This window comes from Apis cerana, linkage group LG14, assembly GCF_029169275.1.
Source record: "Apis cerana isolate GH-2021 linkage group LG14, AcerK_1.0, whole genome shotgun sequence".
Classification (NCBI taxonomy): Eukaryota; Metazoa; Arthropoda; class Insecta; order Hymenoptera; family Apidae; genus Apis; species Apis cerana.
Window position 1 is genome coordinate 11,039,322 of NC_083865.1, and position 12,823 is coordinate 11,052,144.

General features: G+C 36.3%; 5 protein-coding genes across 9 annotated transcripts; 1 reads left to right on the forward strand and 4 right to left on the reverse strand.

Annotated features, from left to right (window-relative positions):
* Window positions 1-313: 313 nt before the first annotated feature.
* LOC133667285 (IQ domain-containing protein K-like) lies at window positions 314-5,273 on the forward strand. Of its 2 annotated transcripts, XM_062084958.1 has the most exons (5): window positions 314-1,018; window positions 1,139-1,275; window positions 1,409-1,538; window positions 1,654-1,720; window positions 1,795-5,273. In XM_062084958.1, the coding sequence occupies exons 1-5, from the start codon at window positions 770-772 to the stop codon at window positions 1,887-1,889; spliced, it is 678 nt and encodes a 225-aa protein (XP_061940942.1). In that variant the 5' UTR covers window positions 314-769; the 3' UTR covers window positions 1,890-5,273. The 2 variants fall into 2 exon arrangements, with proteins under 2 accessions (XP_061940942.1, XP_061940943.1); XM_062084959.1 differs by having other exon boundaries at window positions 1,654-5,273.
* On the reverse strand, window positions 1,561-2,670 carry LOC107999838 (uncharacterized). The gene is made up of 2 exons (XM_017059864.3): window positions 2,482-2,670; window positions 1,561-2,382 (listed from the first exon to the last, which is right to left on the reverse strand). The coding sequence occupies exons 1-2, from the start codon at window positions 2,668-2,670 to the stop codon at window positions 1,981-1,983; spliced, it is 591 nt and encodes a 196-aa protein (XP_016915353.2). The 3' UTR covers window positions 1,561-1,980.
* LOC107999878 (uncharacterized) lies at window positions 3,735-8,672 on the reverse strand. Of its 4 annotated transcripts, none has more exons than XM_017059923.3 (8): window positions 8,512-8,672; window positions 7,773-7,986; window positions 7,511-7,639; window positions 6,283-7,428; window positions 5,350-6,051; window positions 5,012-5,183; window positions 4,583-4,940; window positions 3,735-4,470 (listed from the first exon to the last, which is right to left on the reverse strand). In XM_017059923.3, exons 2-8 carry the CDS (start codon window positions 7,980-7,982, stop codon window positions 4,110-4,112), a joined length of 3,078 nt encoding a protein of 1,025 aa, XP_016915412.2. In that variant the 5' UTR covers window positions 7,983-7,986; window positions 8,512-8,672; the 3' UTR covers window positions 3,735-4,109. The 4 variants fall into 4 exon arrangements, with proteins under 4 accessions (XP_016915412.2, XP_016915411.2, XP_016915413.2 ...); XM_017059922.3 differs by having other exon boundaries at window positions 7,511-7,681; XM_017059924.3 differs by lacking the exon at window positions 5,350-6,051 and having other exon boundaries at window positions 7,511-7,681; window positions 8,512-8,671.
* A 1,615-nt stretch (window positions 8,673-10,287) lies between these two features.
* On the reverse strand, window positions 10,288-11,220 carry LOC107999881 (pupal cuticle protein PCP52-like). Its single transcript, XM_017059927.3, has 3 exons — window positions 11,049-11,220; window positions 10,661-10,930; window positions 10,288-10,566 (listed from the first exon to the last, which is right to left on the reverse strand). Exons 1-3 carry the CDS (start codon window positions 11,058-11,060, stop codon window positions 10,462-10,464), a joined length of 387 nt encoding a protein of 128 aa, XP_016915416.2. The 5' UTR covers window positions 11,061-11,220; the 3' UTR covers window positions 10,288-10,461.
* Window positions 11,221-12,178: 958 nt separating this feature from the next.
* Window positions 12,179-12,772, reverse strand: LOC133667290 (cuticle protein 38). The gene has a single exon (XM_062085051.1). The coding sequence runs from the start codon at window positions 12,678-12,680 to the stop codon at window positions 12,354-12,356; it is 327 nt and encodes a 108-aa protein (XP_061941035.1). The 5' UTR covers window positions 12,681-12,772; the 3' UTR covers window positions 12,179-12,353.
* Between the last annotated feature and the right edge of the window lie 51 nt (window positions 12,773-12,823).

Here is a 12,823-nt window from a genome sequence, read left to right on the forward strand (position 1 = left end):
TTTACAATTTCTGGGACCTCAGGAGGATATTCTTTTACAATTTCTGGGACCTCAGGAGGATATTCTTTTTCAATCTCCGCGACCTCAGGAGGATATTCTTTTATAATTTCTGGTTCTTTTTTGATTTTAGGAATTTCTACCACATCTTCTTCTTTGATTTTAGGCTCTAATTCATAAAATTCCCGAAGCTCTGCTACTTTTTCTGGATCATATTCATATTCAATAACTCGTTCAATATCTGGTTTGATATCTGGTCTGATATCTGGTTTAATATCAGGTTTAATATCTGGTGGCTCATAAATTTTTTTATCAATAATTGGTTTATCACTTGGAGGAAGATCTTTCTTTAAAATCCATGGTGCTTCAGTAGCTGGAAATTGTGTTAATTATTTTGAAGAGCAAAGATAAGTAAAAATATTTCAAATAAAGAACGACGAACATAAGCTATACCTATTTTTTTTAGTTGAATTTTTACCAAAGGACACCATGGTTTGCATGCAGGCATTTAGATTAATTTCATAAAAATCTTTAAAATCGTTTTAAAGATTTACAATAATTCTATCAAACCTTCCATAATAAAAATTTTGATCGAAAAATCGATCTTGCTGGTTATTTGACGGTTTGCTATATCATTAATGGTTGACAAATGATTTTCGTGTATTCAATTATCCCATTGCTCTTTTTCTTTGAATTATACCATACAATATTCGAATAGAAAAATATTTTTGATATAAATTGGTATTCTATATCATCGAAAGAAAATTGTAAAATGAATATTTGTGAAAAAGAATGTTTAAATGAAATATCTGAGTCAAGTTCCGTTACTGATTCAATATTAAATAATTTTAATAATTGCGACTGTTCTAAACATTTAAAAAAAAAAAAGGAAAAGAATATCATTATTCAAGAAAAAAATGATCTGTTGCCTTCGAATTATCTTGATCAAACAATATTTTGGTTATTAATACCTGCATTGGAAGAAACACTTATCGAGGCATCTAAACAAAATGTTCTTCGGGTAATTGTAATTTTTAAATTGATTTAATAATGATTTAAATCCTAATTTAAAGTTAAATTTAAATTCGAGACTCAAATATTTAATAATATATATAAATAATTATAAATAAATCATCAATAGGTACAAAAATGTCGTTTTAATGGTGTCGATTATATCGCAGAGATTCTGTGGAATCGTAATCCACGTCGTTCGAAAATATTTTCACCTCCTCTAAATGTATTCCAAATTCCATCATTTAAAGATTATTTGCGTCTTAAGTAAGTAAAAAATATGCATATATATATATATATTATATATATATATATATATATGTAATTATATATATATATGTAAAATATACATTTTATTTATTTTATAAAAATTTTATATATTTTATTTATTTATTTTTAGTCCTAGGCCATATTATCCAAAATCTTGGTTATGGTCTGAGGATAAAGCGGCATTATACATACAAAGACATATTCGCGGTTGGATTGTAAGAAAACGTTCGGATGTCCAAGAAATGAGACAATTTTGGAAGGTTGGTAATAAAAAAATTGAAATATATTTAAAATATAATTTATTTCATTCACACTTATATATTATATTGTATTTTATTTTAATTATATCGATTATTTTATATTTTAATTCGTTAGGATATTGCGATGAAAAATCTCTTTGACAAAAAGGAAAGTGATATTCTGCAATCTCAAAAATTTTTAAGTATGGTTTATTTGAAATTTATATCAGTAATGATATAATTCTTAATATGATATTAAAATTTTGTTTCTTTACAGATATTTCACTACAAGAACGCGAAGCTATAATTAAATGTGAAAAATATCGATCAATAGCACAAAAATCGCTGGAGGGAAAACAATCTTTTGTTTAAAGATTATACCAAAGGGTAAACATCCTAGTTAAAAAAAATATTTCATTTTTATTATTACATTATAAGATTCATTGAATATATAAAATTATATTCATGATGTATTCTCTTGCTTAATATTTGCATATAAACTAGGACTTGCTGGTTTTCCTAATCCTATATCAATATTAACTGTAGGAGTTTCACCTTCTTCAGCGATTTTATAATTTTTGATACCAAAAAGAGCATATTTGAGTTCTAGTTTTAAATCGGAAGATCCTTCTTTCAGATTTGTTCTTTGACGCATTAATATTTCTTTCAAAAGAGGTGGAAAGTTTGTAGTTCTTGGCATGATCTTCTGTATTGGTTGTTCAGTTCTGTTTATGTAATTTGCTTCCTGATCTTTAGGAATCAATATATAATCTGGCTTATATGTCACTATATCTATTTGTACAGGTATAGGAATCTTTTGACCTCGGAAAACTTGCTCGACCAATACTATAACATTTCGTGGATCCTAGAATATGGAATTTTTTTTATTGATTTTGTTTAAATTACTGCATTATAATTATGATATTAATCATTATCATATTAATCATAAGAAAGAAGAATATACATGAAAATGTTTTGAAGTATCTGGTAACGCTGCAACTTTAAGTATTTTCATATAAGATGCTTCAGGATATCTTTGTTGAGTACTTCGTATCACAATTCTACCTACGCCATGGTTTTTCAAATTTCCTAATATTTCCCACAATGGTTTGCCTTTCAAATAATGTGTCCTACCAATGTATTTTATCACCATATTTTATTCACTCAATGTCTTTTTTGTTTTTAAAATCGACTAATTTCTTTTTCTCTGAAATAAGGTTAGATTTCTTGTTGAATATAAACAAGAAGTGTAAATAGTGGAACAAGGACAGATATAAAGCAAAAATTCAGAAATCAACGCCATCTTCAGAGTATCACAAATGACATGCATAAAGAAAAGATAGAATATAATAAAAAAAGGATAGAGATAGGATAAGAATTGATTATCAGCGCCATTTTCTAAATGTTAAAATATTTTCTCGAAACAAGATAAGAAAAACTAAGAATTGAGGATTAGCGCTAGTCTTGAATACTGAAAATATATTTTTAAAAATACTCAAAAGATGGCGTTGATCTTTATTTTTTGTACAATTTTAAAAGATGTTTATAATTTTCAATCAAGAAAGAATAATGAATCATAGTTTATCTCAAACTATTTACAAGTGTCAGAGCTTTAATTTCTATTCTTAAAAAATGAAAAATTTTATTCAGAAGCTAAAACATTTGTATTTTATTATAATTTTTTATTTTATTATATAACAATTAATGTTGTCTGTTTACATTGCAATAGTGTCATAATGTTAACTTTCTGAATAATTTTCCAAATATTTTTTTAATTTTTAAAAAGGAGAAAATATATAAACATAATTAATCCAAAAATATTTTTTAGATTCTAATTAATTTGAGTTCTTGAAGATTAAAAAATTTAATTCAAAAGTCATGAAAATAGTATTTTCTATTTCTTGTTCTTACATAATTAATTTTACTTATTTACCATAACATGACTATAGTGTTTTCTTTAATTTTGAAACATGATATAATTTAAAAATTAAATTTTTGCTATAATAGTTGTCATATTATAATTTCGATTAGTATTTGATAATGATGAATAATATATTATCCAGCAAATTAATTATGGAACATTTATTTTTTTAAGAATGTAAATTAGATTTTTTGTTTATATTGAAAGTTTGTTTATTTTGAAATTATTACGATGTAATATGAATAGATTTATATTGAATTATGATTAATTATATTTTTAATAAATAAAGGAAATAATAAGATTATGTAATGTTTATTACAACAAAATATAACAAATATATTGCAAATAAAATGCAGTACTTAACGATCCGAATTTACTTCGAATCACTACTCACGAAAAAAATAATTATTAATCGTTTACAAAATAATAATTATAATTAATTTACTTAGCATACTACGTCTTAGCATACACATTCTTAGAACATATTATAAATTATAATTATCGTATAAAATCTTTGAATCTTCGAGTTATGATGAAATTATATTAATGTTATAATTGAAATTTCAATTAAAACGTGATAAAGTAGATGTGTTTAAATAAAATCGAAATAACGAATGAAATTGAATATGATCCAAATATTAGAGGTAGTGAATGATATTTTTAATGATGAATCAATAACGATTAATAATTTGTTGAATCCAATCAAGATAATAAGAAACACGAGCATAAACTCCAGGAATACCAGGTTGTCCACAACCAATGCCCCATGATACAATTCCTGCCAACTGCCAATGACCATGTCGTTCGCAAACCATTGGTCCACCGCCATCACCTTTGCAAGCATCTTTTCCTTCTTCTCCACCAGCACAAATAAATCCAGGATGTAAATTGAAACCTGGACCTAATCTTGTTCGTCTCATTTGTTGTTCACAGGCTTGGTTGCTTATCACAGGGACATCAACTTCTTTTAAGATATTTTGATATTTTCCAAAATCTCCGAATGCATCTTTACCCCAACCGGTTGTCCAGCATCTATAATTTTCCCATAATGAAAAATTAATTTTAAAAGAACGAAATTACAAGTGAATAAATATAAATAAAAAAAAGTAAATAAATAAATAAATAAAAATAAATAAATGTTTACCTGTTTCTAATGAAGTCATCGCGTTTGTCCGGTAAACAAGCAGGACTAATGTGAGGATTTTTTTGGAAATCGACTTCATGATTTATTTTCAATATGGCGATGTCGTTATAAAGAGTGCCAGCATAAAATTCTGGATGCACATAGACATTTGCTATATCACGTTCTATATAGGGATAAAATTCAACATCGTGATTTACATCCCATTCTCCTAGTCGAACGCGAAGATCTCGTGCTGCATAAGTTTTTACGCAATGAGCCGCCGTGAGGATGTGTCGAGGAGAAATCAGAGTACCACCGCATACATACACGCTTTCCGTTGGATCCTTTTTCAGTATCGCTACTTGCCAGGGATATTCACCTATCGGATATAAATGAATTAAATTTGATTGTTGGCTTTACACGATCGAGATTTAAAAATCTATTTCTTACCGAATTCAGCATCACCATCAACGTAAGAAGGGGTTTTAATTCTTCCATTGATTCCTTGAGTATATCTGATTCCGCACTGACCGGGTCGTGGTTTTCTCGATGGCTGTCTTTGCGAACAACAAACATAACCTGGACCACAAATTCGAGTTGATCCAACGCCTGCGTATTGTCTCTGTTGAAAAAATCAAATTTTTATTTAGAGATGTATTTATATATCATGTCAGAAGTTTAATTATAAATAAATTATATCTATTTATATATACATTGCGTGTATAACGTGTCAAATGTTTAAAATTTTTTTCTCCTCGATTTATTTAATTTCGATCGCCAATACTTACCTCCGTTATACGTTTCGTTTCCATTCTCGCTTCAGATTGTACGTCACGCTTTCTTCTATTCGGAAATAAAACTTTGCCATCAGTTTGTTTTGGAATCGTTGATCCATTCGCATGATCGGTAGATATTTTATCATTGCTACGCGCGATACCATGATAATTCTCCTCGTAATCGTAATTGTAATCGTCATCGTTATCGTCATCGTTATCGTCGTCTCGATAGTAATCCGAATATCGATGGGGATAAGGAGGTGTCTCACGATAACTCGTATAACGATGGAATAAAGGACCGGGTTGGTTTACGTAATATGGTTTTTCGTAAAACTCGATAGGTTTGGGGGAATAATACGGCGCATACGAAGGTCCATAACTTTCGAACAGCGTTTGCTTCTTGTGAGAGAGCAGATGCCCGAGTTTCCGTACGATATTTCGATTAGGCGTTACGTGAAAATTGACAAACGGTTTTACCACTTTTTCGCCGTATTCGTCTTTGGTGAATTGTACAGCTAGCAGAGGATTCACGGAGACCAGGCCTAAATCTATGCCTTGATCGGTCGAACCGTATCCTCTGTATGGATTTACCAGAACATTGCTACCGTAAGGGTTGATCGGGTACGGGCCACCGGTTTGCGGTAGACCGAAACTAATTCCCCAGGTCGGCTTGAAGTTTAATTTCGAAGAGTCCAGATCATTAGCGTCGAGTCTCTGCAACCAGAGAGTCGAACCAGTCGTGGATAGAGACCGACATACTTTCCGTATTTTACTATTTCGTTATGCTATTCGATATTCGTTCGAAATTACAACTCATAAATATAAAAACCCGGGACCCTGCCCTCTGACTTTCGCTATTCGAAACGAAATGACGACGACAATATCAACGATTCTATCTAGTGGCAAACTTCTAATAACAAAGTAACAAGACTTGAACATTCTTACCCCTTCACCATCAGACTTCTTTCTTCCTTCGATGTTTACTGATTCGCTAGTCGTCGTCGTCTCCCTCTTGCTTCGAGCCATGTTCGTTTCCTCTGTTCGCTGCTCATCCTTCTGTGTAATAGTTTGAAAATCGTTCGACCCGATGGCAAACGTTTCGTTCGTATTCTTGTCTATCACTACCGCAGCTGTCTCCGTTTCGGCCTCGATATTCTTTTTCAGATTTCGAGGATCGATGGGAAGGAATAAATCGTCCTTACGACCTGCTTGTTCCCTTGAGCACTGTCCATACGGTACACAGACGCAATCCTCCGTATAAAAATCATTGCCTTCGTTATCGTTGTTTCCGTAATAATAGCTGCTAGTCGATCCAGAGGTAATGTAATCGTTGGAAGACGATTGAACGGCGTTAGGAGAAACATAGTTGCCCGGTGAAAAGTATTTACCAGATTTATAACCGTCCGCCTTACCATGCAAATCAAAATCTCGCATCGGTTTCTCATACACGGGATATTTCTCAGCGTAGCTGTTCGCCGACACGGAACCATCATTGTTTGTCGTCTCTTTTATTTTGAACGCTTTTTTATAATCGTCCAAGTCCTGGAAACCGGCACCGAGCACTCCAGAGTTGGGAATATCGTAACTCGTTCCTATATTTCCAGTACCGTAACTAAGAGACGAAGGGACGCCACCGATCGTTGCGCCACCATTCGCGTGATGATAATGATGATGAACGTGTTGTTGGACGGTTTCCGAGCCGATCGTCGGTCTCAACGCGATCTGCTTTTTGTCGATCAATTGACCGTTGCTCGCGAATTCGAAATTTTCGTTAGTAATTCCTGCCTCGTACACAGGCCTCGTCGAGAATGAGGGATAACCGGGTTTCTTGAACGCGGGATAAGAAGAGGAGGAGACAAACGAAGGCGGATGAGGCGCACCACCAACTCCATAGATCACTTCCGGCGCTGGTGGTCCGGAGGAAATAAATCCAGGCGGTCTTATGGCAGGGGTGTATGGTCGTTTCACAGGTATAGCTGGTAGAGGTCTGCCGACAGGTTTGATAGTCACGGGTTGAGCGTAAATTATATCTTGCGGATATATCCCACGATGAGGAGAGTAGTACGGCCGACGTCCCTCGATATTCTCGCACTGAGTAAATAATTTTCGTATTTCATTTTTCCTGTTTTTTTTTTTCGATCGAGTTTTTATTTAAATCCATCCAGACACTTACGTTCATTAATCCTAGAGAGCATAGTTTATCCCTGATGTACGTACGAGCGATCGTTTCGTTTCCCAATTGAAGAGCATTTTTCACCTCCGGATCTGCGTATAATTGGTCGAAACCCTCAACATTGCGACCCTGTCGATTAGATACGAGAATTTCGTCGATCACCGATTCTACCTATATATAGAAGACACGTCGATACATCGTTTAAAATAATACGTTATAATCATAGGAGAGATCATCGTAAGAACTTTCTTAGTCTACTTACGGATCGTTGCTCGTTGGGAGGATTGACGATTTCTATGTTCGAATTCGCATCTCCATGGCTATCTAAAATAGCTCTTTTTCCTTGCGTCTCACCTTTGCCCGGATTCTCGAGATTATCTGCTTGCCATGACCATTCACCGGGATTATTCACCGGCACTTGTGTCGCAAAAGTGTGAACGACTATTCCGAGTAACCAAACGAACCTCAGCATTATTCTAAGGAGAAAAATCGACGAAAGATTGTATTGTGTCGTTTCTCTTTCTCTTTCCCGTCGAACGATATTAACTCGTTCGACGGTAGAAATTTTTTAAAGAGCGAGGAAAGAGCGAGCGTCGACGAAAGATATTGGAACAATAATGAAGACCGACCGACAAACCTCAACCGAACGAAAGCGAGAGGATGTTGGGAGAAAGTCGCCTGAGCAGGTCTTTGCGCGTCTTTTACACGCCTACGTAGGTAACACATGTCTTCCAGTCTTCTTTTCGAAAATTTTCGACTTGGGTGAAAGTTGTTGCGTAATATTTGCGCGGTATTAAACGTATTCCTACTTCGTTCGGCGAATACTAAATATATATACGTATATCGTATAACAATGTTTCCGTTTAAAAAAAAAAAATAATCCAAAATTTTAAACTGTCTGTAATTTTAAATTGTCTGTAAGTGAAAACGAAAGCGGGAGAAAGTTGAGGGGGAAACGAAAGTCAAAAGGAAGGGCGAAACGATCCTGGTTTAATTCTTACCTTATCTTCTCGTCGCAACGAAAACTTATCCAAGATTTTTTTATAATCAACTTGACAGCGAAATGCGTTTTCGATGAGTCGAGTTTCGCTCTCTAACCAAACGCTTTCTCCATGAACGAGGTTACTCTGTGCGTTCACCGATGCCATTCGTATCTTATATAGACGTCCCTTTCGGAGATGCTGAGACCCCAGCACCAACAACCCACTAGTGGGGTATGACTTGTGACTCATGCTTGCCGGACATCCGTTTTGGATAGATTCCTCGACCCGCGCCGAGTACTCTTTCAGCTCGCGTGAAATTCGCGCCACACCACGTGCTTTTTCAATTCAACACGCATCGGATCGCGTAATACCCTAGGTCACATTCTCCTTTTATTTCGCTACGAAAAATACAAAAAGCGACGAATTATCATTGTGAAATGGTAATATATATATATATATATATATATATATATTTATTCATAATTTTATTCATAAATATATTCATGGGATTCGCCGATATACAATTGTTAAGGAAAGGTCAATGAATTTAGTTTTTCACATTTTGTCGCGCGGGGAATGACGTTGATACAGATCGAGAATATATTTATATGTATGTGCATATTATAAAAGTTTGATTTGTTAATTAAAAGAAGAGAAAAAAAATAATAAAAATTCAGCGGTGGATCGAGAGACGGATGACGCGACACGAGCAACGTAGGTGCGTACAAATCTACGCAACCGTATTGCGTAACTGGGGATTTTCGTTAATACATAGCTTTACGTAACGTCGTCCATGAAGTCTCCTCCTTTAACAAGAGCTAATCTAAAATCAACGCATAATTTGATCGGATTAATTATCGAAAGAGATAGCTTAACTCCGCTCGAGACTTCGAATAAAGTTAAAACAGAAAAAGTTTTGTTTCATCCAAATTAGATATTCTAATACAATTTAAATATCTAATACAGTCTGAACTCGATAACTATAATTATTGAATCGCGAGAAAGCATTACAAGAAAGTTACCAATTTCTCCTCCTATTGCCTTGAAAATGGGAAAGTAAAGGAGCGATTGATCCAACTACGAAAACGTTCCGTGTTTGGAAGCTTCGAATTTTCAATACCGAAAATGTGATGTTGATGAAATTAAAAAAAATTAAACTGTTTTCGAACGCCTCTTCAATGTATTATTTCCGTAGCATTTCTGTTCTGTTTATATCTATACTTTCGAGATCCGGGAGAAAGTGTGTTCCTCTCTGTTTGTTCAAGAAAAAAAAATCGATCAATTTATAAATGTTCGATCGTCATATCGGCAGATTAAAATTATACGACGACAGTAAAGATCAAATTCGGATTAATTTGCGAACAATTGTGAAATGTTAGAAACCAATATGATATTGCATAGATGTTACGTAACGCGGATTTTCCACCCTCTCTCTTTCTCGTAACCCTCTAGATTTTACGCGTGCCAACTGACTTCGATTCACGGAAATCGCAATCCGCTTACATTTTCGAAAGTACTGGGAAAAACCAGAGAGAAAAGAAAAGAGGCAAATACCGAAATCGTTGCGAATTATATTTACACCGAAAACTCTTTTTTTTAAACATTAAATTAAAGATTACGTGGTATCATGGTAAATGAAGCGAATATTATTATTCCTCGCGCATCGTTTTCATATGACACGCGTGAAAAAGTTTCGTTGGCGCAGAGAAAGCGATGTCTATTTTCACTTTCGATTTCGATTCACGTTTAAGGAAGTAGGTAAGGAAGGGAGGAAGACGAGTATTTGAACCAACATTTTGATTTTACGAATTGATATTTAACTATATATTTCGTGGTTTGCCGAACAAATTTATCGATATAAGATACATGAGAATAATCTATGAGAAGGGAGAAGTTTATTCCAAAAGTTATTCCGCAGGTTGATACTGGCTAGATCCAGTTACCGCTCGAATCCAAGAGCGAGTGACGTCAGTAGATAATACGATAACCGTGCTGTTCGATCGAGTAAGTGGAAGGTGCTGCCGCCAGTTCGATCGGAGGTAAAACTGGTAAGGCGTAAGCGTACGCCGAGATCTGGAAGAAAGGAAACAGAGTTACCTTGCGCGTGTAACAGACGAGAAACGATCGGATGAGTAGCTGCTCGATCGAACAGCTGTCGTTTACAGACCTGTAGAGGTGAGAGAATGGGTGCTGCGGCTAGTGGTGTCGCCAGGGGTGTCAAATTGGCCAGTTTGGTCGTGGAGGCCGGTGTTTTTACGTCGGCCATCATATTCAAAGATTTGGCAGATGCGGAAGAGTGCGGCGGTGCCAACGTTGCGGCTGATTCCGAAGAAATCGGTAATGCAGGCAGTGTCGGGATTGGCGGACTCTCCGTTTTAGCTGGCAACGAGGACGTTGGAGCGGCGTCAACCGTGGCAATCGCGACAACGAGAACGACCTGAAGGAATCGACGATTTCTTTTCTTAGGGGGAGGTGAACGCGAAAATTATCATATCTACGAGATCCAAGTAAATGATTCGCGGAAAAAAAAAGAGGAAAATACTCGTTTTACTCACGAATTTCAGCATGATGAATCCGAGATTTGCGCGCACAAAAGCTCGTTTATTTCTGACCGTGGATCGAGGGGAATCTCTCCTACTTATAGAGATCTTGGAGGTGCCGTAAAAAGGAAACCCGTCTTCGTTCCCTACACATGTTTGTTGTATTCCTCTTTGACTTCAGGGGCGGGACTTATCCTGTAACGTGGCTTCACCTTGAACGGGCGTGCGTGAAAAATCTTAGGGAATATTTTTTTTCCCCCGACTACCAGCTCCACAAGAAAAATTGAATAAAGAATGGGAATAATTTTGATCGAAATTTAATTAAATCGGTGCAGGCAGTACAATCGGATGCTGTTCGGTACGCTGCTGAAAACTCTTCTATAAGAGTTAAGATGTAACGTTTAATTTTAGATCGAGAGAATCCTTCACAAAGGACAAAGAATAGAACTGAGAATAGAATTGTCGAGGCACGATAATCGAAACGTAAGCTTGGACGGAATGAGTATAGCGTGGATTGATTGACATAAGCGGGCGTCGAAAACTTGTGACGTAATATATTGCCATTGAGTTATAATGAAAATTATCTTCCATTGAATATCGATTCAACGATGATCGATACGTTGAACCGTCCGTTTCTGCGCACGAATTTCTGCGGAAAAGTTGCAGTGTTTCTATAAAAAAAAAAGATAAAATTCTGAAAATTCGCTTTCAACAACAAAAGTTTTGAAAAAAAAATAAAACACCGAGATTTTGCGTAAAATCCTGGTGTCGATGCACCCACGTGAAGAAGGGATAAGGGCGGTACCTGTTCGGACGACAAAAATCCACTCGGCGATTGTAACCGGTTCGCAGGGCGATCTAGGTACATATTTTACTCGTCCTTAAACTCGAGGCCAAGGAACTTTCTAGAATGCTCGAAGGATTAACCATTTTCTTCTAACATATATTACTATAATTATCCCTAAATTTCCTCATCTCGTAAATTTGTCGATCTCAACAGTTGTTGTACATGGATGGATCGAATTTTCGAAACGTAAATTTCGAAAAGATAAATGAAAGAAAGGGGGGAGGAGGAAATACCAAGAAACAATGGAAAGAATCAATGGTAATGAAACACAGGAGACGGAAAGAAAAACGCATAGGCGTAGAATGAAAATTAGCAAAAATTTATTGACGAAAATTAATAGTCGACAGCTTTGATTTTCGAATCATGTCCGATTCCAGGTGAGATGATCGGGAGGGGGAGGAGAATACCGTGATTGGAAAAAGCAGGATCGACTAGAGACGGCTGAGATGTTGAGTTGTCGCAGTTGAGTGGATTCAGTACGTGGCGACGACCGGGGCGTGAGCGTACACGGCCGCGGCTGGTGCAGCGGCGACGAGCGGTGCGGCTGTCTTGACGACGGCGGCGGTGGCCACGGGGGCGGCGATGTAGGGAGCTGCTGCAACGAGCGGGCTCTTCACGGATACTTTGTAGGTGTTGGCGTAGCTGGTGGCGACCGGAAGGGTGTGAGCGACCGCGACCGGGGCAGCGGCGACCACGGGTGCGGCGTGGACGGCTGGTGCCAAGAAGCCTGGTGCTGGTTCCGGCGCTGGAGCGGCCAGGGCGCAGGCGAACAGGGCGAACAGAGCGACGAATTTGTACATGGTTGCTGTAGTCGTTTCTACTCGACGAAAAAAGCGGCTCGAGAATTCGTACTATAGCGGCTGAGATCGCTGACAGTCGAATGATGCTTGACTAGTCGAGCGGCTGCCCTTTTATTCGCCCGACTTGACCTCTCCCACCCAAG